Below are 23,234 nucleotides of genomic sequence, written 5' to 3'. Positions count from 1 at the left end.
AACATGTCCATGTCGCCCAGTTTATACCACTAAGCTGGTCCCAATTGCCTGCACTTGGCCCATATCCCTCTATACCCATCTTACCCATGTAACTGTCCAAATGCTTTTTAAAAGACAAAATTGTACCCGCCTCTACTACTGCCTCTGGCAGCTCGTTCCAGACACTCACCACCCTTTGAGTGAAAAAATTGCCCCTCTGGACCCTTTTGTATCTCTCCCCTCTCACCTTAAATCTATGCCCCCTCGTTATAGACTCCTCTACCTTTGGGAAAAGATTTTGACTATCTACCTTATCTATGCCCCTCATTATTTTATAGACTTCTATAAGATCACCCCTTAACCTCCTACTCTCCAGGGAAATAGAATCCTAGTCCTGGAGGCAACAAGGGGGCAAGCCATACTAGATTTAGTAATGAGTAATGAACCAGATTTAGTTAATGGCTTAACTGTGCGTGAACATCTATCCAATAGCGATCATAACATGATCGAGTTCAATATGACTTGAAAGGGAAAAAAGTGAATCAGCTGCTGAGATTCTAGACTTGGGTAAGGCCGACTTCAATGGGATGAGACAGAGACTGTCCACAGTAAACTGGGCAAATCTGTTAATGGGTAAAACGACTGATGATCAGTGGGAAATGTTTAAAGAAACATTTAACGAGATACAGAATCGGTTTATACCCCTGAGGGGCAAGAACTCTACTTGCCAAAAAAAACAGCCATGAACAACTGAAGAGGTAAGGGACAGTATAAGACATAAGGAAAGGGCATACAAAAAGGCAAAAAATGGCACAGATCCTGGCGAATGGGAAAGATACAAAGATCAACAAAGGGTCACAAAACAGATAGTAAGAGCTACAAAAAGAGAGTATGAAAAGAAACTCGCAAGGGATATCAAAACCAATACAAAGAACTTTTATAGTTATATTAGGAAAAAGAGGGTGGTCAGGAGCAGTGTTGGCCCCTTAAAAACTGAAAGTGGGGATATTGTCATTGACAATGGGGAAATGGGGGACATGTTGAACAATTACTTTGCGTCAGTATTTACAGCAGAAAGAGAGTATAGCATGCCGGAAATCCCAAGAAAACTAATATTGAATCGGGGACAGGGACTCGATAAAATTAACATAAGTAAAGCAACAGTAATGAAGAAAATAAGAGCACTAAAGAGTGACAAATCCCCAGGACCAGATGGTTTCCATCCCAGGGTTTTAAAGGAAGTAGGTGAGCACATTGCGGATGCCCTAACTATAATCTTTCAAAGTTCTCTAGATTCAGGAACTGTCCCTTTGGATTGGAAAATTGCACATATCACTCCGCTTTTTAAGAAAGGAGAGAGAGGGAAACCAGGGAATTATAGACCAGTTAGCCTAACATCTGTTGTGGGGAAAATGCTGGAGTCTATAATTAAGGATAGAGTGACTGAACACCCTGAGAATTTTCAGTTAATCAGTGAGAGCCAGCATGGATTTGTGAAAGGTAGGTCGTGCCTGACGAACCTGATTGAATTTTTTGAAGAGGTGACTAAAGTAGTGGACAGGGGAATGTCAATGGATGTTATTTATATGGACTTCCAGAAGGCATTTGATAAGGTCCCACATAAGAGACTGTTAGCTAAGTTAGAAGCCCATGGAATCGAGGGAAAAGTACGGACTTGGTTTGGAAGTTGGCCGAGCGAAAGGCGACAGAGAGTAGGGATAATGGGTAGGTACTCACATTGGCAGGATGTGACTAGTGGAGTCCCGCAGGGATCTGTCTTGGGGCCTCAATTATTCACAGTATTTATTAACGACTTAGATGAAGGCATAGAAAGTCTCATATCTAAGTTTGCCGATGACACAAAGATTGGTGGCATTCTAAGCAGTGTAGATGAAAACATAAAATTACAAAGCGACATTGATAGATTAGGTGAATGGGCAAAACTGTGGCAAATGGAATTCAATGTAGACAAATGTGAGGTCATCCACTTCGGATCAAAAAAGGATAGAACAGGGTACTTTCTAAATGGTAAAAAGTTAAAAACAGTGGATGTCCAAAGGGACTTAAGGGTTCAGGTACATAGATCATTGAAGTGTCATGAACAGGTGCAGAAAATGATCAAGGCGGCAAATGGAATGTTGTACTCTGCTCCTCCAGATTTCAAGGCCAAGGGGGTAGAAGTTATGCTGCAGCTCTCCAAAACCCTGGTTCGACCGCACCTGGAGTACTGTGAGCAGTTCTGGGCACTGCACCTTCGGAAGGACATATTGGCCTTGGAGGGAGTGCAGCGTAGGTTTACTGGAATGATACCCGGACTTCAAGGGTTAAGTTACGAGGAGAGATTACAGAAATTGGGGTTGTATTCTCTGGAGTTTCAAAGGTTAAGGGGTGATCTGATCGAAGTTTATAAGATATTAAGGGGAACGGATAGGGTGGATAGAGAGAAACTATTTCCGCTGGTTGGGGATTTTAGGAGTTGGGGGCACAGTCTAAAAATTAGAGCCAGACCTTTCAGGAGCGAGATTAGAAAACATTTCTACACACAAAGGGTTGTAGAAGTTTGGAACTCTCTTCCGCAAACGGCAATTGATACTAGCTCAATTGCTAAATTTAAATCTGAGATAGATAGCTTTTTGGCAACCAAAGGTATTAAGGGCTATGGGCCAAAGGCAGGAATATGGAGTTCGATCACAGATCAGCCATGATCTTATCAAATGGCAGAGCAGGCACGAGGGGCTGAGTGGCCTACTCCTGTTCCTATGTTCCTCATGTCACCTCTGGCTCCTTCGCCAATCACCTTAAATCTGTAAACAGTTTCTCGTTTACGCTGTCAAAACTGTTCAAGATTTTGAACACCTCTATCAAATCTCCCCTTAACCTTCTCTGTTCTCAGGAGAACAACCCCAGCTTCTCCAGTCTCTCCACTGGACATAACTGAAGTCCCTCATCCCTGGTACCATTCTAATGAATCTCTTCTGCACCCTCTCTCAGGCCTTGACACTTCCTAAAGTGTGGTGCCCAGAATTGAACACAATACTCCAGCTGAGGCCTAACCGGTGTTTATAAAGGTTCAGCATAACTTCCTTGCTTTTGTACTCTGCCACTATTAATAAAGCCAAGGATCCCATTTGCTTTAGCCTTCTCAACTTGTCCTTCCACCTTCAAAGATTTCTGTATGTACACCCCCAGGTGTCCCTGTTCCTGTACCCCCTTTAAAATTGTACCATTTAGTTTATATTGCCTCTCCTCATTCTTCCAAACAAAATGCATCACTTCACACTTCTCTGCATTAAATTTCATCTGCCATGCATCTGCCCATTTCACCAGTCTGTGTATGTCCTCCTGAAGTCTGTTACTATCTTCCACATTGTTTACTACATTTCAGAGTATAGTGCAATCTGCAAACTTTGAAATTATACCCTCTATACCCAAGTCCGGGTCATTAATATTTATCAAAAAGAGCAGTGGTCCTAATACTGACTCCTGGGAAACATTACTGTATACTTCCTCCAGTCTGAAAAACAACCGTTCACTACACTCTGCTTTCTGTCCCTAGCCAATTTTGTATCCATGCTGCCACTGTCCCTTCAATCCCATGGGTTTTCATTTTGCTAAAGTCTACTATGCGGTACTTTACCAAATGCTTTTTGAAAGTCCATATACACATCAACCGCACGACCCTCATCAACCCTCTCCGTTCACTTCATCAAAGAACTCAAAAGTTAGTCAAACACTATTTTCCTTGAACAAATCCATGCTGACTTTCATTTATTAGCCCATACTTGTCCAAGTGTCAATTTATTTTGTCCCAGATTACTGCCTCAAAGATTCCCCACCACCAACATTAGGCTGACTGGCCTGTAATTGCCTGGTTATCCCTCTCCCCTTTTTTGATCAGTCAGTGCTTTCTGATGCACAGAACTCTACCTAACCTGACTGCAACCAGCTGTTAGCATGGACACAACAGCTCCCATACAAACAGGATTTGAGTTCCAATCTGACTTTATGGAAAATTTCTGGCCAGTATGTCATTTTACTGCCCTGGGGCATGCAATCTTCAGTCTCGCTACTTGTCTCGGTAAATAATGCACTGGGGCAACAGAGGGAGCTGCTCAGAAACTTTCTTCTAAAAAGGTAAATCTCTACAACTCAATTGATGCTGAAAGAGTAACTGCTTACCAAAGAAACATCGAGGGCTCCCAGAAGGCGCCAGAGATCACAGGCAGTGTTAATTCCAACCAGAAGGATCACAAAGATTCCAACAAACTTCACCCCAAGTGCTCCGGCAAGATTAACTCCGGTCAGCATCAGCCATTGCCACCAAGACAGAGAGAAAGGCCTAGCAACAAAAGGTTAGAGACAACAGGTATGGGAGCATGAACATTACAATGGTGATTGACTTCAGCACTCGATCCAAAGAATACATAATAGGCCCACCCACATTAAGAAAACATAGAATAACTCTTGCATCAGAACAAACACTACCCAGCATAAGTCATTTATCATTGCCTCTTGTACATAAATCATAGAATGATACAGCACAGAAGGCGGCCATTCGGCCCATCGTGCCTGTGCTGGCTCATTGAAAGAGTTATCCAATTAGTCCCACTCCCCTGCCCTTTCCCCACAGCCCTGCAAATTTCTCTCCTTCAATTATTTATCCAATTCTCTTTTGAAAGTTGCAATTAAATCTGCTTCCACCACCATTTCACACAGTGCATTACAGATCATAGGAACATAGGAATAGCAGTGGGCCATTTAGCCCCTTGAGCCTGTTCCGCCATTCAGTGAGATCATGGATGATCTGACCTAACTCCATATACCCGCCATAGTCCCATAGCTCTTAGATTTTTGTTAACCAAAAGGTACTATCAATCTCAGATCTAAAAATAACTGAGCTCGCATCAACTGCCGTTTGTGGAAGAGAATTCCAAACTTCTACCACCCTTTGCGTGTAGGAGTATTTCCTAACTTCACTCCTGAAAGTCCTGGCTCTAATTTTTAGGCTATGTCCCCTCGTCCTGGACTCCCCAACCAGTAGAAATAGTTTCTCTCTATCTGCCCTATCAGTTCCCCTTAATATCTTGAAAACTTTGATCAAATCACCCCATAATCTTCTAAATTCCAGGGAATATAACCCTAGTTAGTGCGATCTCTCCTCGCAATTTAACCCTTGTAGCCCAGGTATCATTTTAGTAAATCTACGCTGCACTCCCTCCAAGGCCAATATATCCTTCCAAAGGTGCAGTACCCAGAACTGAACACAGTATTCCAGATATAGTCGAACCAGGGCTTTGTAGATCATAACAACTTGCTGCGTAAAACAATTTCTCCACATCTCCCCTCTGGTTCTTTTGCCAATTACCTTAAATCTGTGTCCTCTGGTTACCGACCCTTCTGCCACTGGAAACAGTTTCTCTTTATTTACATTATCAAAACCCTTCATGATTTTGAACAGCCCTATTAAATCTCCACTTAACCTTCTCGGCTCTAAGGAGAACAACCCCAGCTTCTCTAATCTCTCCACGTAACTGAATTCCAGCATCCCTGGTACCATTCCAGTAAATCTCCTCTGCACCCTCTCCAAGGCCTTGACATCCTTCCTAAAGTATGGTGCCCAGAATGGGACAATACTCCAGCTGGGGCCTAACCAGTGTTTTATATAAAGGTTCAGCATAACGCTGATGCTTTTGTACCCTCTGCCTCCATTTATAAGGCCAAGGATCCCATCCGCTTTTTGTGACAGCCTTCTCAACTGGTTCTGCCAACAACTTGTGATGATATAGCAACTTTAACATCGTAAAGCATCCCAAGACACGTCACAGGAGCGATTGTCAAACAAAATTTGACACCGGAGCCACATATGGAGATATCAGGACAGGTGACTAAAAGCTTGGTCAAAAAGGAGCGTCTTAAAAGGAGGAGCGCGCTAAAGAGGCGGAGAGGTTTAGGAAGGGAATTCCAGAGCTTAGGGCCCAGGCAGCTAAAGGCATGGCCACCAATGGTGGAGCGATTAAATCAGGGATGCGCAAAAGGTAAGAATTGGAGGAGCGCAGAGATCCCAGAAGGTTGTAGGGCTGGAGGAGGTTACAGAGACAGGGAGGGGCAAGGCCATGGAGGGATTTGAAAACAAAGAAGAGAATTTTAATAACTGAGATGTTACCGGACCCGGAGCCAATGTAGGTCAGCGAGAAAAGGGGTGATGGGTGAACTGGACATGAGGCGTGTTAAGATTTGTGTACGTACACCCCCAGGTCTGCGTTCCAGCATCCCTTTTAAAATTGTACACAGAATTGCATAGAGTGCACAGCACAGAAACACGCCATTCAGCCCAACAGGTCCATGCAGGTGTTTATGCTTCACACAAGCCTCCTCCCTCCCGACTTCATCTAACCCTATCAGCACATCCTTCTATTCCTACTTCCCTCACGTGTTTATCAAACTTCCCCTTAAATGTATCTATGCTAGTCGCCTCAACTATTCCTTGTTGTAGCGAGTTCCATATTCTAACCATTCTCTGGATAAAGATAGTCTATATTGTCAATCTTCATTCTTCCTACCAAAATCCATCACTTGACACTTCTCTGCGTTAAATTTCATCTGCCATGTGTCTGTCCATTTCGCCAGTCTGTCTATATCCTCCTGATGTCTATTATTCTCCTCACTGTTAACTACATTTCCGAGTTTCGTATCATCTGCAAATTTGAAATTATGCCCTGTGTATCCAAGTCCAGATCATTAATATATATCAAAGATCAGGGGTACCGACCTCTGGGGGACACCACTGTATCGTTCCCTCCAACCGTTCACCACTACTCTCTGCTTTCCGTTCCTTAGCAAATTTTATGTCCACGCTGCCACTATCCCTTCAATCCCATGGGCTTCAATTTTGCAGTACTTATCAAACACCTTTTGAAAGTCCATATACACAACATCAACCGCACTCTAATCATCAGCCCTCTGTTACTTCAAAGAACTCAATCAAGTTAGTCAAACATGATTTTCCTTTAACAAATCTGAGCGGGCTGTGATTTATCAACCCACATTTGTCCAAGTGACAGTTAATTTTGTCTCTGATTATTGTTTCTGTTTCCCCCCCTCCACAGATTTTAGGCTGACTGGCCTGCAGTTGCTGGGTTTGACTCTCACCCACTTTTTGAACAGGAGTGTAACATTTTCAATCCTCCAGTCCTCTGGCACCACTCCCATATCTAAAAGGAGGATTGGAATATTGGAATATTGTGGCCAGAGCCTCTGCAATTTCCACCCTTACTTCCCTCGGATGCATCCCACCTGGACGGGGTGACTTTTCCACTTTGAGCACTGCCAATCTTCAAGTACCTCCTCTTTATTTTTATCCTCTCCAACTTCTCTACTACCTCCTCCTTTACTGCTACATTGCAGCATCCTCCTGCGCTATGTGGGAAGTCATGGACACTGCTGGTGTCCCTGGCGACCATGTGTGTCCAGCTGCAGCTACTGACTAACCGTATTTCGGAGCTGGAGCTGCGGGTGGATTCACTGTGGAGCATCCGTGATGCTGAGACTATCGTGGATAGCACGTTCAGTGAGATGGTCACACCGCAGGTAAAGATTACGCAGGCAGAAAGGAAATGGGTGACCGCCAAGCAGAGTAAAAGGACTAGGCAAGTAGAGCAGGAGTCCCCTGAGGCCATCTCCCTCTCAAACAGATATACCGCTCTGGATATTGTTGGGGGCGATAGCTTATCAGGGGAATGCAGCAAGAGCCAAGACTGTGGCACCACGAGTGAGTCAGCTGCACAGGAAGGGAGGAAAAAGAATGGGAGAGCAATAGTGTAGGGGATTCTATTGTAAAGGGAACAGATAGGTGCCTCCATGGCCACAGACATAACTCCAGGATGGTAAGTTGCCTCCCTGGCGCTAGGGTCAAGGATGTCACGGAGCGGCTGTAGGACATCCTGAAGGGGGAGGGTGAACAGCCAGAGGTCGTGGTCCATATCGGTACCAACGACATCGGTAAAAAAAGGGATGAGTTCCTGCAAGCAGAATATAGGGAGTTAGGAAATGAATTAAAAAGCAGGACCTCTATGGTAGTAATCTCAGGATTACTCCCAGTGCCAAGTGCTAACGAGGGCAGAAATAGGAGAATAGGCCAGCTGAATGTGTGACTTGAGAGATGGTGTAGGAGGGAGGGGTTTAAATTCCTGAGGCATTGGGACCGATTCTGGGAAAGGCGGGACCTGTACAAGCTGGACGGGTTGCACCCATGCACAACCGGGACCAATATCCTCGCGGGGGCATTTGCTAGTTCTGTTGGGGAGGGTTTAAACTAGTATGGCAGGGGGATGGGAACCAAAGGGCAGGTACAGATAGGACAAATTCAGACCAGGAAACGGGAAGCAGAAAAGCAGTTAGTGACGTAGTTAGCGACTCGGAAAGGAAAAAGAAGCAAAGGTTAAATAGTGTTCAGCACAGGAATTTGACGGGGTTAAATGGTGTATACTTCAATGCAAGGAGTATTACAAACAAAGCAGATGAGCTAAGGGCACAGATAGACACATGGCAGCATGATATCATTGCTATAACGGAAACCTGGCTTAAAGAGGGGGATAATTGGCAGCTCTATATCCAGGGATATAGAGTTTTCAGGCAGGATAGAGTGGGTGATAAAAAAGGAGGGGGGGTAGCATTATTGGTTAAAGAATCAATTACAGTTGTGACAAGGGATTATATGCTAAATGGATCATCAATCAAGGCCATATGGGTTGAGCTAAGAAATAAAAAAGGGGCAGTCGCACTACTAGGAGTGTACTATAGACCCCGAATAGCGAAAGGGAGATAGAAGAACAAATATGTAGGCAAATTTCTGAGTGCAAAAATAAGAGGGCAATAACAGTAGGGGACTTCAACTACCCTAACATCAACTGGGATTCAAACAGTGTGAGGGGCACAGAGGCGCAAAATTCTTGATCGGTGTCCAGGAGAACTTTTTTAGCCAGTACGTGACAAGCCCAACAAGAGGGGATGCAATTCTAGATTTAGTCCTGGGAAATGAAGATGGGCAAGTGGGTGAAGTGACAGTGGGTGACCATATTGGGGATAGTGACCACAATTCAGTTAGTTTTAGCATTATTATGGAAAAGGACAGCGTTAAATCAGGAGTAAACCTTTTAAATTGGGGGAAGGCAAATTTTACAGAACTAAGAGGTGATTTGGCAGAAGTGGACTGGACACAACTACTTGAGGAGAAATCAGTGGCAAGCCAGTGGGAGGCACTAAAAAGTGAAATTCTACGGGTACAATGCAGACACGTCCCCTCAAAGAAAAAGGGTGGCACTGCCAAATTTGGAGCCCCCTGGTTGTCTAGAAGTATACGGGGCAAGATAAAGCAGAAAAAGAAAGCTTATGACTGTCACAGAAAACTAAATACTGCAGAAAGCCTAGAGGAGTATAGAAAGTACAGGGATGATGTAAAAAAGGAAATAAGGAAAGCAAAGAGAGGGTATGAAAATATATTAGCCAGTAAGATTAAAGAAAACCCAAAGATGTTTTATCAGTACATTAAGAACAAGAGGATAGCTAAGGAAAAGGTGGGACCTATCAGGGATGATGAGGGTAACTTGTGTGTAGAAGCAGAAGATGTGGGTCGGGTTTTAAATGAATATTTTGTCTCCGTGTTCACAAAGGAAAGGGATGATCCGGACGTCGTAGTTAAAGAGGAGAGGTGTGAAATATTGGATAAGGGAAACATAACGAGAGAGGAAGTACGAGAGGGACTGGAATCCTTGAAAGTTGATAAGTCACCAGGGTCGGATGGATTGTTTCCGAGGCTACTGAAGGAAGCCATGGAGGAAATAGCGGATGCTCTGAGGATCATTTTCCAATCCTCACCAGATACAGGGGAGGTACCGGAGGACTGGAAGACTGCAAACATAGTACCATTGTTGAAAAAGGGTACGAGGGAAAGGCCGAACAATTATAGGCCGCTCAGTCTTACCTTGATGATGGGCAAACTATTAGAATCAATACTGAGAGATAGGATAAACCGTCACTTGGAAAGACATGGTTTAATCAGGGATTGTCAGCATGGATTTGTTCAGGGAAGGTCATGCCTTACAAATCTGATTAAATTCTTTGAGGAAGTGACAAGGAGGATTGATGAGGGTAGTGCAGTGGATGTTGTCTGCATGGATTTTAGTAAGGCATTTGACAAGGTCCCACATGGCAGACTGGTCAGAAAGGTAAAAGCCCATGGGATACAGGGAACTGTGGTAAATTGGATCCAAAATTGTCTCAGTAACGGGAAACAAAGGGTAAAAGTGGATGGATGTCTTTGCGAATGGTGTGCCACAGGGCTCAGTGTTGGGTCCCTTGCTGTTTATGGTATATATTAATGATTTGGACTTAAATGTCGGGGGCATGATTGGCAAATTTGCAGATGACACAAAAATTGGCCATGCAGTTGATAGTGAAGAGGAGAGCTGTAGACTCCAAGAAGATATCAATGGGTTGGTGGAGTGGGCGGAAAAGTGGCAAATGGAGTTCAACCCGGAGAAGTGTGAGGTAATGCACTTCGGGAGGGCAAACAGTAAAAGGGAATACGCAGTAAACGGGAATATATTGAGAGGGGTAGAGGAAGTGAGAGACCTTGGAGTGCATGTGCACAGGTCCCTGAAGGTGGCAGTACAGGTAGATAAGGTTGTGAAGCCGGCATACGGAATGCTCCTCGTTGCTAGCCGAGGTATAGAATACAAAAGCAGGCATGTAATGATGGAACTGTATAAAATGCTGGTAAGGCCACAGCTGGACTATTGTGCGCAGTTCTGGTCACCACACTGCAGGAAGGATGTAATTGCTCTGGAGACAGTGCAGAGAAGATTTACAAGAATGTTGCCAGGGCTTGAAAATTGCAGCTACGAGGAGAGATGGATAGGCTGGGGTTGTTTTCCTTGGAGCAGAGGAGGCTGAGGGGAGACTTGATTGAGGTGTACAAAATTATGAGGGGCCTTGATAGAGTAGACAGGAAGTACCTGTTTCCCCTAGCGGAGAGTTCAAGAACTAGAGGACAGAGATTTAAGCTGAATGGCGGAAGGATTAGAGGGGACATGAGGAAAAACTTTTTTACCCAGAGGACGGTGGGTGTATGGAATTCGCTGCCTGAATTGATGGTAGAGGCAAGGACCCTCAACTCTTTTGCAAAGTACCTGGACCTGCACCTAAAGTGTTGTAAGCTGCAGGGCTACGGACCGGGTGCTGGATGGTGGGATTAGAGTGGGCACCTGGTTGTTCCTCGAGCCGGCGCGGACACAATGGGCCGAATGGCCCCCTTCTGTGCCGTATCTTTTCTATAGTTCTATGTGGCACCTCATCAAATGCCTTTTGAAAGTCCAAATATACGACATCCACTGTTTCCCCTTTATCTACCCTGCTAGTTCCATCCTCAAAAAACTTGAAATAAATTTGTCAAACACGATTTCCCTTTCATAAAACCATACTGACTGTCTAACCATTGTATGTTGTTCCAAGTGCCCTGTTACCACTTCCTGAACAATGGATTCCAGCATTTTCTCAACAACTGATGTTAGGCTAATTAGCCTGTAGCCCCCTGTTTTCTCTCTTTCTCCTTTCTTGAATAGCTGGGTAACATTTGCTACCTTCCAATCCGCTGAGAACGTTCTAGAATCTGGGGAATTTTGGAAGGTCAAAACCAATGCATCCACTATCTCTGCAGTCACCTCTTTGAGAACCCTTGGATGTAGGCCATCAGGCCCAGGGGATTTATCAGCTTTTAGTCCCATTCGTTTCTCAAGTACTTTTCTGCACTGATTATAATTACTTCAAGTTCCTCACTCTCATTAGAACCTTGGTTCCCCACTATTTCTGGTATGCTTTTTGTGTCCTGTACAATGAAGACAGATACAAAATATTTCTTTAACGCATCTGCGACTTCCTGATTCCACATTATAATTTCTCCTGTCTCAGCCTCTAGGGGGCCCACATTTACTTTTGTTACTCTCTTCCATTTTACATACTTGTAGACGCTCTTACAACCTGTGTTTTTATATTTCTTGCTAGTTTACTTTCATATTCTATTTTTTCTCATCAATTTTTTAATCATCCTTTGCTGCTTTCCAAAACCCTCCCAATCCTCAGGCTTACTACTCTTCTTCGCAACTTTATAGGACACTTTTTAAAAATCTAATACTATCCTTAACTTCTTTAGTTCGCCCTCGGTGGGTCATTTTTCCCGTGGAGTTTTTATTTCTCAATGAAATGTATATTTGTTGAGAATATTGAACTATTACTTTAAATGTTTGCCATTGCTTTTCAACCATTATACCCTTTAATTTAATTTCCCAATCGACATTGGACAACTCGCCCCTTTTACCTATGTAATTGGCTTTATTTAAGTTTAAGACTCTGGTTTCTGACTTAAGTACGTCACTCTCAAAGTCAATGTGAAATTCTATCATACTGTGATCACTCTTCCCCACAGAATGGAGGATGTTCCCGATGGCTGGGGAGTCCAGAACCAGGGGTCACAGTCTCAGGATACGGGGTATGCCATTTAGAACTGAGATGAGGAGAAATTTCTTCACTCAGAGGGTGGTGAACCTGTGGAATTCTCTACCACAGAAGGCAGTGGAGGCCAAGTCATAAGATGTATTCAAGAAGGAGATAGATATGATTCTTAATGCTAAAGGGATATGGGGAAAAAGCGGCAACAGGGTACTGAGTTAGACGATCAGCCATGATTATTTTGAATGGCGGAGCAGGCCCGAAGGGCCGACTCTTGCTCCTATTTTCTATGTTTCTATGAATCCTTTACTATAAGATTACTAATTAATCCTGTCTCATTACACAATACAAGATCTAAAATAGCCTGTTCTCTGTTTGGTTCAATGACGTATTGCTCTAGGAAACCGTCTCGAATGCATTCCATGAACTCGTCCTCCAAACTACATTTTCCAATTTGATTTGCCCAGTCTATATGAAGATTAAAGTCCCCCATGATTACTGCATTACCCTTGTTACAAGCTCCTATTATTTCATGATTAATACATTGTCCAACTGGTATTGCTACTGTTCGGGGGCCTATAAACTACTCCCACCAGTGTTTTCTGCCCCTTGTTATTTCTAATTTCCACCCATACTGATTCTACTTCCTGATCTTCCGAGATCTTCCAAGATCCTCTCACCAGTGTCCTGATCTCATCCTTTATTATTCAGGCTACACCCCCTCCTTTTCCAGTCTGCCTGTCTTTTCTAAACATCATATACCCGGGGATATTTAGTTCCCAATCTTGGTCACTTTGCAACCACGTCTCCATAATGGCTCTTGGATGGAACCCATTTAGAATCATAAAAAGGTTACAGCACAGAGGCCATTCGGCCCATCGAGTCCCTGCTGGCTCTATCCAAGAACAATCCAGCGAGTCCCACTCCGCCGCCCTATCCCCGTAGCCCTGCAAATTTTCTCCTTTCAAGTACTTATCCAGTTCCCTTTTGAAGGCCATGATTGAATCTGCCTCCACCACCCTCTCAGGCAGTGCATTCCAGATCCTAACCACTCGCTGTGTAAAAAAGTCTTTCCTCATGTGATCTTTGGTTCTTTTGCCAATCACATTAAATCTATGTCCTCCGGTTCTTGACCCTTCCATCAACGGGAACAGTTTCTATCTACTCTGTCTGGACAACCTCATGATTTTGAATACCTCTATCAAATCTCCTCGCAACCTTCTCTGTTCCAAGGAGACCAACCCCAGTTTCTCGAGTCTATACATGGAACTAAAATCCCTCATCCCTGGAATCATCCTGGTAAATCTCTTCTGCACCCTCTCTAAGGCCTTCACATCTTTCCTAAAGTGCGGTGCCCAGAGCTGGACACAATACTCCAGTTATGGCCGAACCAATGTTTTCTAAAGGTTCATACTTTTGTACTCTATGCCTCTATTTATAAAGCCTAGGCTCCAGTTTACTTTTTTAACTGCTTTCTCAACCTGCCCTGCCACCTTCAACGATTTATAAACTACGTACCTTCCTGCCACACTCTGCTTATCTTTACCCAAATCACTACACTGCTCTGTTGCCTTGACTTTTCTCGTTAGATTTCTAAATTTCCCTTCACCTGGCCCCTCCCCCTCTTTTTAGTTTAAAGCCCTAAGACCATACGAGATAGGAGAAGGAGTAGGCCATTCGGCCCTTCGAGCCTGCTCCACCATTTAATGAGATCGTGGCTGATCTGATTTTTACCTCAACTCCACTTTGCCGCCTTTTCTCCATATCCTTTGACTCCCTTGCTGATCAAAAATTTGTTGAACTCAGCCTTGCAAGTATTCAATGACTCAGCCTCGAAAGTATTTAGTGACTCAACCTCCACAGCTTTTTGGGGTAAAGAATTCCAAAGATTCACGACCCTCTGGGAGAAGAAATTCCTCCTCATTTCCCTCTTAAATGGGCGACCCCTTATTCTGAGACTATGCCCCCTAGTTTTAGATTCCCTCATGAGGGGTAACATCCTCAGCATCTACCCTGTCGAGTCCCCTCAGAATCTTGTATGTTTCAATAAGATCTCCTCTCATTCTTCTGAACTCCAATGAGTATAGACCCAACCTGTTCAATCTTTCCTCGTAAGGCAACCCTTCCATACCTGGAATCAACCTTGTGAACCTTCTCTGAACTGCCTCCAATGCAAGTATGTCCTTCCTTAAATAAGGGGACCAGAACTGTATGCAGTACTCCAGGTGCGGTCTCACCAGCACCCTGTACAGTTGTAGCATGACTTCCCTGTTTTTATGCTCCATCCTCCCAGAAATAAAGGCCAATATTCCGTTTGCCTTCCGGATTACCTGCTGCACCTGTGTGTTGACTTTTTGTGTTTCATGTACGAGGACACCCAGATCCCTCTGTACCGCAGCATTTTGTAGTATTTCTCCATTCAAATAATATTTTGCTTTTTTATTTTTCCTCCCAAAGTGGATGACTTCACATTTTCCCACATTATATTCCATCTGCCAAATTTTTGCCCATTCGCTTAACCTGTCAATATCCGTTTGCAGACACTCTCTGTCCTCATCATAACTTGCTTTTCCACCTATCTTTGTATCATCAGCAAATTTGGCCACAAGACACTCTGTTCCTTCATCCAAATCATCCATATATATTGTAAATAGTTGAGGCCCCAGTGCCAATCCCTGCGACACCCCACCAGTTACAGACTGCCATTTTGAAAATGACCCTTTTATCCCGACTCTTTGTTTTCTGTCAGTTAGCCAATCCTCTATCCATGCCAGTATATTACCCCCGACACCATGAGCTCTTATCTTATGTAGTAATCTTTTATGTGGCACCTTATCGAATGCCTTTTGGAAATCCAAATATACTGCATCCATTGGTTCCCCTTTATCCACCCTGCCCGTTACTTCCTCAAAGAACTCTAATAAATTTGTCAGACACGATTTCCCCTTCATAAAACCATGTTGACTCTCCTAGATTGTATTATGAGTCTCCAAATATCCTGCTGCTACTTCCTTAATAATGGATTCTAGCATTTTCCCAATGACAGATGTTAGGCTAACTGGTCTATAGTTACCTGCTTTCTGTCTCACTCCCTTCTTGAATAGGGGTGTTACGTTTGCGGTTGCCAATCTGCTGGGACCTTTCCAGAATCTAGTGAATTCCAGAAGATTACAACCAATGCATCCACCATCTCTGTAGCCACTTCCTTTAAGACCCTCGGATGCAAGCCATCAGGTCCAGGGGTCTTGTCAGCCTTTAGACCCATTAGTTTACCTGGTACTTTTTCTCTCGTGATAGTGATTGTTTTTCGTTCCTCCCTCCCCTTTGCCCCTTGATTTTCTCCTATTATTGGTATATTTGTTTCTTCTACTGTGAAGACAGATACAAAATATCTGTTCAATTCCTCTGCCATTTCCTTGTTCTCCATTATTATTTCCCCAGTCTCAGCCTCTAAGGGACCAATGTTTACTTTAGCTACCCTCTTGCTTTTTATATACTTGGAGAAGCTTTTACTGGCAGTTTTTATATTTCTTGCTAGTTTACTCTCATAATTTATTTTCTCCCTCTTTATTATTCTTTTAGTCATCCTTTGCTGGTTTTTAAAGTTTTGCCAATCTTTGGGCTTACCAGTAATCTTTGCCACGTTGTATGCTTTTGCTTTTAACCCGATACCATCCTTGACTTCCTCAGTTAGCCATTTTTGTGGAGTCTTTCCTCCTCACAGGGATATATTTTTGTTGCGAGTCATAAAATATCTTTTTAAATGTTTGCCACTGCTTATCCACCATCATACCATCTAATCTGTTTACCCAGTCCACTTTAGCCAATTCTGCCCTCATTCCTTTGTAATTGCCCTTTATTTAAGTTTAATACAGTAGTTTCAGACCCAAGATCCTCACTCTCAAACTGGATGTGAAATTATATCATGTTATGATCACTGCTTCCTAAGGGATCCTTTACTTTGAGATCATTAATTAATCCTGTTCAGTTACCGATTACCAGATCCAAAATGGCCTGTTCCCTGGTTGGTTCCCCAACGTTTTGGTCGAAGAAACAGTCCCTAATACACTCTATGAACTCCTTCTCAGGGCTATTTTTGCCAATTTGATTTGTCCAATCCATGTGAAAGTTAAAATCGCCCATGATTATTGCATTACCTTTTTTACAAGCCCCCCTTATTTCCTGATTTATATTTTGTCTTACAGTGTAGCTACTGTTAAGGGGCCTATATACTACTCCCACCAGTGATTTCTTTCCCTTGCTATTTTTCACCTCCACCCAAATTGATTCGACATCTTGATCTTCTGAACCAAGATCATTTCTCACCATTATACCAATTTCATCCTTTATTAACAGAGCTACCCCACCACCTTTACATTTTTTCCCATCCTTCCGAAATGTTAAACAGCCCTTCATATCTACCGCCCTAGTTATTCGATTCGCCAGGACACTAGTCCCAGCCCACTTTAAGTAGAGCCCGTCCCAAAGGAACAGCTCCCTCTTTCCCCAGTACTGGTGCCAGTGCCCCATGAAACCCCTGTATCCCACAGCACTCTTTCAGCCAAGCATTTAACTCTGATCTGTTTGTCCTTCTGCCAATTTGGTGTGGCTCAGAAAGTAATCCAGAGATTATAATCATAGAAGTTTACAACACGGAAACAGGCCCTTCGGCCCAACATGTCCATGTCGCCCAGTTTATACCACTAAGCTAGTCCCAATTGCCCGCACTTGGCCCATATCCCTCTATACCCATCTTACCCATGTAACTGTCCAAATGCTTTTTAAAAGACAAAATTGTACCCGCCTCTACTACTGCCTCTGGCAGCTCGTTCCAGACACTCACCACCCTTTGAGTGAAAAAATTGCCCCTCTGGACCCTTTTGTATCTCTCCCCTCTCACCTTAAATCTATGCCCCCTCGTTATAGACTCCCCTACCTTTGGGAAAAGATTTTGCCTATCTACCTTATCGATGCCCCTCATTATTTTATAGAGTTCTATAAGATCACCCCTAAACCTCCTACTCTCCAGGGAAAAAAGTCTCAGTCTATCCAACCTCTCCCTATAAGTCAAACCATCCAGTCCCGGTAGCATCCTAGTAAATCTTTTCTGCACTCTTTCTAGATTATCACCTTTGAGGTTCTGCTTATTAATTTAGACCCTAGCTCCTCAAACTGTCTCAACAGAACCCCATTCTTAGTTCTACCTATGTCGTTGGTTCCGACGTGGACCCTTCACCTCGTGGTCCAAGTTCTTTTCCAGCCGCAAGGAGATGTCCTTAACTCTGGTATCGGGCAGGCAACATAGTCTTCAGGACTCTTGGTCGCGGCTGCAGAGAACAGTGTCCATCCCCCTGACTATACTATCCCCTATCACTTCCCGATTCCTTTTTACACCCCCCCCCCCACTTGAATGGCTACCTTTACCATGTGCTGTGGTCAGTTTGCCCATCCTCCCCGCAGTCTTTGCTCTCACCCATACAAGTAGCATATATCTTGTGCCTGTTGGACAATGTCAAGGGCTGAGGCTCCTCCATCACTAGATCCTGGGTACTCATATTTGCCTGACTCGCAGTCACAACCTTCTGTCCCTGATCACTAAACGAATCTAAACGTCTCCATATTATAAAAAGGATACAGAGGTGCAAAAAAGATTTACAAGAACTGAGAACCTATCAGTAAAGATTGAACAAGCTGGTGTTTTTTTTTTAAAACAGAGAGAAGGAGGAGGGGTGACCTGATAGATTATGAAGGGGTAGATGTGGAGATGTTTCCACTTGCGGGGGAGACCAAAACAAGGGGCCATAAATAAAAGACAGCCACTAAAAATCCAATAGGGAATTCAGGAGAAACTTCTTTACCCAGAGAGTGGTTAGAATGAGGAACTCACTACCACAAGGAGTAGTTGAGGCGAGTAGCATAGATGAATTTAATGGAAACTAGATAAACACATGAGGGAATAAGGAATAGAAGGTTACGCTGATAGGGTGAGATGAAGACAGGTGGAAGGAACAATTGGGCCAAATGGCTTGTGTCTGTGCTGTACATTCTATGTAAATGAGGTGGAGAGCAAAAGAAGCAGAGAATAAATCAGATTGCGGGAATGGGAGGCAGCAAAAGAACTGAAAGTACAGCAGTCAAGTGGAAGAGTGAGAGTGAGTGCCATCATACATTGAACTTCAAACTTTGCTCTTGCAGTTTAAGAATTCAAACAAACCCATGATGCGTGCCACAGGCCTGTGAACACACCCCTGACCAACTTAGCAACAGGATGATGACTTCATCTTCTTCGTCATTAACAAGTGATATTTTCATTATAAAACGTTTCACTATTGGAGTTCAAGATAACTGTACACTTCACAATATTGTGACATACAAAGAGTTTCAAGAGGCCAGGTCAGTGAGAAGGCCTTGGAGTAAGTAGATGGATTTTGGTCTGAACCGAATTGAGCTATTTTTGAGTCATTAACTTTTTTTTTTTGCAAGTACTGATTTGATTTTAATGTAACTGTTAATGAGGGATCAAAGTACTGGTGACTGACTGGGTTTCTTAATTGATTGACTGCTTTGAAAGTGGTGCCTGTTTGAATTGGATGTTTGATTGTGCTCTGTTGTTTAAGTGAATTTAAGTGGATTGTACAAGCAAGAGGCTGTCTGAGTCGAGAGCTTTGCCTCAACGGGAGTTCAGCGCTGAAGTGGCACAGAACTTCTTTCACGTATTTCCGTTTCCAAGTCCTTTGAGTCCATTTCTTATGATGTGGAGATGCCGGTGATGGACTGGGGTGGACAAATGATTATCTCCTTCATCTGACGAAGGAGATTATCTCCGAAAGCTTGTGATTTTAAAATAAATTTGTTGGACTATAACCTGGTGTTGTAAGATTCCTTACATTTGTCCATTTCTTATGGCAGTGAAAACTTGTGCTAGAGGAAATTGCATGATAGAAATCACGAGTACGCATTTTGGTAGGATGAATGAGAAGAGGCAATATAAACTAAATGGTACAATTTTGAAGGGGGTTCAGGAACAGAGACCTGGGGTGTACGTACACAAATCTTTGAAGGTGGCAGGTCAAGTTAATAAGGCTGATAAAATGGGGGAGAGGGCAGAGGAGATTTACCAGAATGGTAGCAGGGACCAAAGACTTCAGTTACATGGAGAGACGAGAGAAACTGGGGTGGTTCTCCTTAGAGCAGAGAAGGTTAAGGGGAGATTTGATTGAAGTGTTCAAAATCATGAAAGGTTTTGAGAGTAAATAAGGAGAAACTATTTCCAGTGGCGGAAGCATCAGTAAACAGGGGACACAGATTTAAGGTAAGTGGCAAAAGAACCAGAGGCAACATTAGGAATTTTTTTTTAATGCAGCGAGTTATTATGATCTGGAATGCACTGCCTGAAAGAGTGGAGGTTGCAGATTCAGCAAGAACTTTCAAAAGGGAATTGAATGCCTGAAGGGGAAAAATCTACAGGACTATGGGGAAAGAGCGGGGGAGTGGGACTAATTGAATAGCTCTTTCAAAGAGCTGGCGCAAGCACGATGGGCAAATGGCCTCCTTCTGTACTGTATCATTCTATGATTTGCAGAATTACAGTTTTTGCACATTATGTGACATATTTTGCCCTCTGACATTTTACTACTAGTTTTTCTGCCCTTCTCCTTTCCTGACTCCTTGCTGGGTAACAGAGCCATGGGTGCCAGTTGCCTTACTATCTCACCGTAAGTGCCCATTCTTCATTTGTAAGCCAAACAGTGGGCAGTTCAATTGCAGAATGCGGAGGGGAGGTGCATCACACCTGATCCTGCTCACACCCTCACTTCATGTCCATGTATGAAGGGGTTACTGGACAGTTATCAGGAGCAGAACTCCTGCTTTATCGCCTCTTTAATCCAAAGTATTGAGGCCAACTGTGATGCCCTGATTGCCTCCTTGGTTGAAATATGGGGGGTGGTGGGTGGGGGGCTTCCTTTTGAGCATTCCAGAACGCTTTTGACAAGGTGCCACCTCAAAGGCGACTACACAAAATAAGAGTTCATGGTGTAGGGGGTAACTTATTAGCATGGATAAAGCATTGGTTAGCTAACAGGAAACAGAGAGAAGGCATAAATGGGTCATTTTCAGGTTGGCAAGATGTAACGAGGGGAGTGTCACAGGGATCATAACTAGGGGGCATAATCTTAGAATAAGGGGCTGCTCTTTCAAAACTGAGATGAGGAGAAACTTCTTCACTCAGAGGGTGGTCGGTCTGTGGAATTTGCTGCCCCAGGAAGCTGTGGAAGCTACATCATTAGATAAATTTAAAACAGAAATAGACAGTTTCCTAGAAGTAAAGGGAATTAGGGGTTATGGGGAGCGGGCAGGAAATTGGACATGAAGCTGAGTTCGGATCGGTCAATGCCCTGTGGGTGGCGGAGAGGGCCCAGGGGCTATGTGGCCGGGTCCTGCTCCGACTTCTTGTGTTCTTTAGATTTGTGGTTGGGATCAGATCAGCCATGATCTTATTGAATGGCGGAGCAGGCTCGAGGGGCCGATTGGCCTACTCCTGCTCCAATTTCTTATGTTCTTATGTTCTTATCAGTGATTGGGCCTCAACTATTTACAATCTATATCAATGACTTGGATGAAGGGACCGAATGTATGGTTGCTAAATTTGCTGATGACACAAAGGTAGGTCGGAAAGTAAGTTGTGAATAGGACATGAGTCTGCAAAGGAGTCTGTTAAGTGAGTGGGCAAAAATTTGGCAGATAGAGTCTAATGTGGGAGAATGTGAACTTGTCCACTTTGGCAAGAGGAATAATAAAGCAGTATATTATTTAAATGGAGAGAGATTGCAGAACTCTGAGGTACAGAGGGATCTGGGTGTCCTAGAACATGATTCACAAAAAGTTAGTATGCAGGTACAGCAAGTGATTAGGAAGGCAAATGAAATGTTGTCATTTATTGCAAGGGGAATGGAATATAAAAGTAGAGATGTTTTGTTACAGTTGTACAGGGCATTGGTGAGACCACATCTAGAATATTATAGAATCATAGAATCATAGAAGTTACAACATGGAAACAGGCCCTTCGGCCCAACATGTCCATGTCGCCCTGTTTATACCACTAAGCTAGTCCCAATTGCCCGCACTTGGCCCATATCCCTCCATACCCATCTTACCCATGTAACTGTCCAAATACTTTTTAAAAGACAAAATTGTACCCGCCTCTACTACTGCCTCTGGCAGCTCGTTCCAGACACTCACCACCCTTTGAGTGAAAAAATTGCCCCTCTGGACCCTTTTGTATCTCTCCCCTCTCACCTTAAATCTATGCCCCCTCGTTATAGACTCCCCCACCATTGGGAAAAGATTTTGACTATCGACCTTATCTATGCCCCTCATTATTTTATAGACTTCTATAAGATCACCCCTTAACCTCCTACTCTCCAGGGAAAAAAGTCCCAGTCGATCTAACCTATCCCTATATGTCAAACCATCAAGTCCCGGTAGCATCCTAGTAAATCTTTTCTGCACTCTTTCTAGTTTAATAATATCCTTTCTATAATAGGGTGACCAGAACTGTACACAGTACTCCAAGTGTGGCCTCACCAATGCCCTGTACAACTTCAACAAGACATCCCAACTCCTGCATTCAATGTTCTGACCAATGAAACCAAGCATGCCGAATGCCTTCTTCACCACCCTATCCACCTGTGACTCCACTTTCAAGGAGCTATGAATCTGTACTCCTAGATCTCTTTGTTCTATAACTCTCCCCAACGCCCTACCATTAACGGAGTAGGTCCTGGCCCGATTCGATCTACCAAAATGCATCACCTCACATTTATCTAAATTAAACTCCATCTGCCATTCATCGGCCCACTGGCCCAATTGATCAAGATCCCGTTGCAATCCCAGATAACCTTCTTCACTGTCCACAATGCCACCAATCTTGGTGTCATCTGCAAACTTACTAACCATGCCTCCTAAATTCTCATCCAAATCATTAATATAAATAACAAATAACAGCGGACCCAGCACCGATCCCTGAGGCACACCGCTGGACACAGGCATCCAGTTTGAAAAACAACCCTCTACAACCACCCTCTGTCTTCTGTCGTCAAGCCAATTTTGTATCCAATTGGCTACCTCACCTTGGATCCCATGAGATTTAACCTTATGTAACAACCTACCATGCGGTACCTTGTCAAATGCTTTGCTGAAGTCCATGTAGACCACGTCTACTGCACAGCCCTCATCTATCTTCTTGGTTACCCCTTCAAAAAACTCAATCAAATTTGTGAGACATGATTTTCCTCTCACAAAACCATGCTGACTGTTCCTAATTAGTCCCTGCCTCTCCAAATGCCTGTAGATCCTGTCCCTCAGAATACCCTCTAACAACTTACCCACGACAGATGTCAGGCTCACTGGTCTGTAGTTCCCAGGCTTTTCCCTGCCGCCCTTCTTAAACAAAGGCACAACATTTGCTACCCTCCAATCTTCAGGCACCTCACCTGTAGCGGTGGATGATTCAAATATCTCTGCTCGGGGACCCGCAATTTCCTCCCTAACCTCCCATAACGTCCTGGGATACATTTCATCAGGTCCCGGAGATTTATCTACCTTGATGCGCGTTAAGACTTCCAGCACCTCCCTCTCTGTAATATGTACACTCCTCAAGACATCACTATTTATTTCCCCAAGTTCCCTAACATCCATGCCTTTCTCAACCGTAAATACCGATGTGAAATATTCATTCAGGATCTCACCCATTT

The 23,234-nt window shown here is 43.7% G+C and overlaps 1 protein-coding gene across 6 annotated transcripts in view; it reads right to left on the bottom strand.

Annotated features, from left to right (window-relative positions):
* The window catches only part of pomt2 (protein-O-mannosyltransferase 2), a 196,347-nt gene that overhangs the window by 135,291 nt on the left and 37,822 nt on the right, over positions 1–23,234 (bottom strand). For all 6 annotated transcript variants that reach the window (XR_010964271.1, XM_067992145.1, XM_067992147.1 and 3 more), the window contains one exon: positions 4,159–4,318. Coding sequence is in view for 5 of the 6 variants with exons in the window: in XM_067992145.1 (XP_067848246.1) it covers positions 4,159–4,318 (160 nt within the window). In the remaining variant the exon portion in view is untranslated. The remainder of the gene's footprint in view (positions 1–4,158; positions 4,319–23,234) is intronic.

Source organism: Heptranchias perlo, chromosome 10 (genome assembly GCF_035084215.1).
Source record: "Heptranchias perlo isolate sHepPer1 chromosome 10, sHepPer1.hap1, whole genome shotgun sequence".
Lineage (NCBI taxonomy): Eukaryota > Metazoa > Chordata > Chondrichthyes > Hexanchiformes > Hexanchidae > Heptranchias > Heptranchias perlo.
The sequence above is the reverse complement of the archived record's forward strand: the minus strand, read 5'-3'. Positions and strand labels throughout refer to the sequence as shown.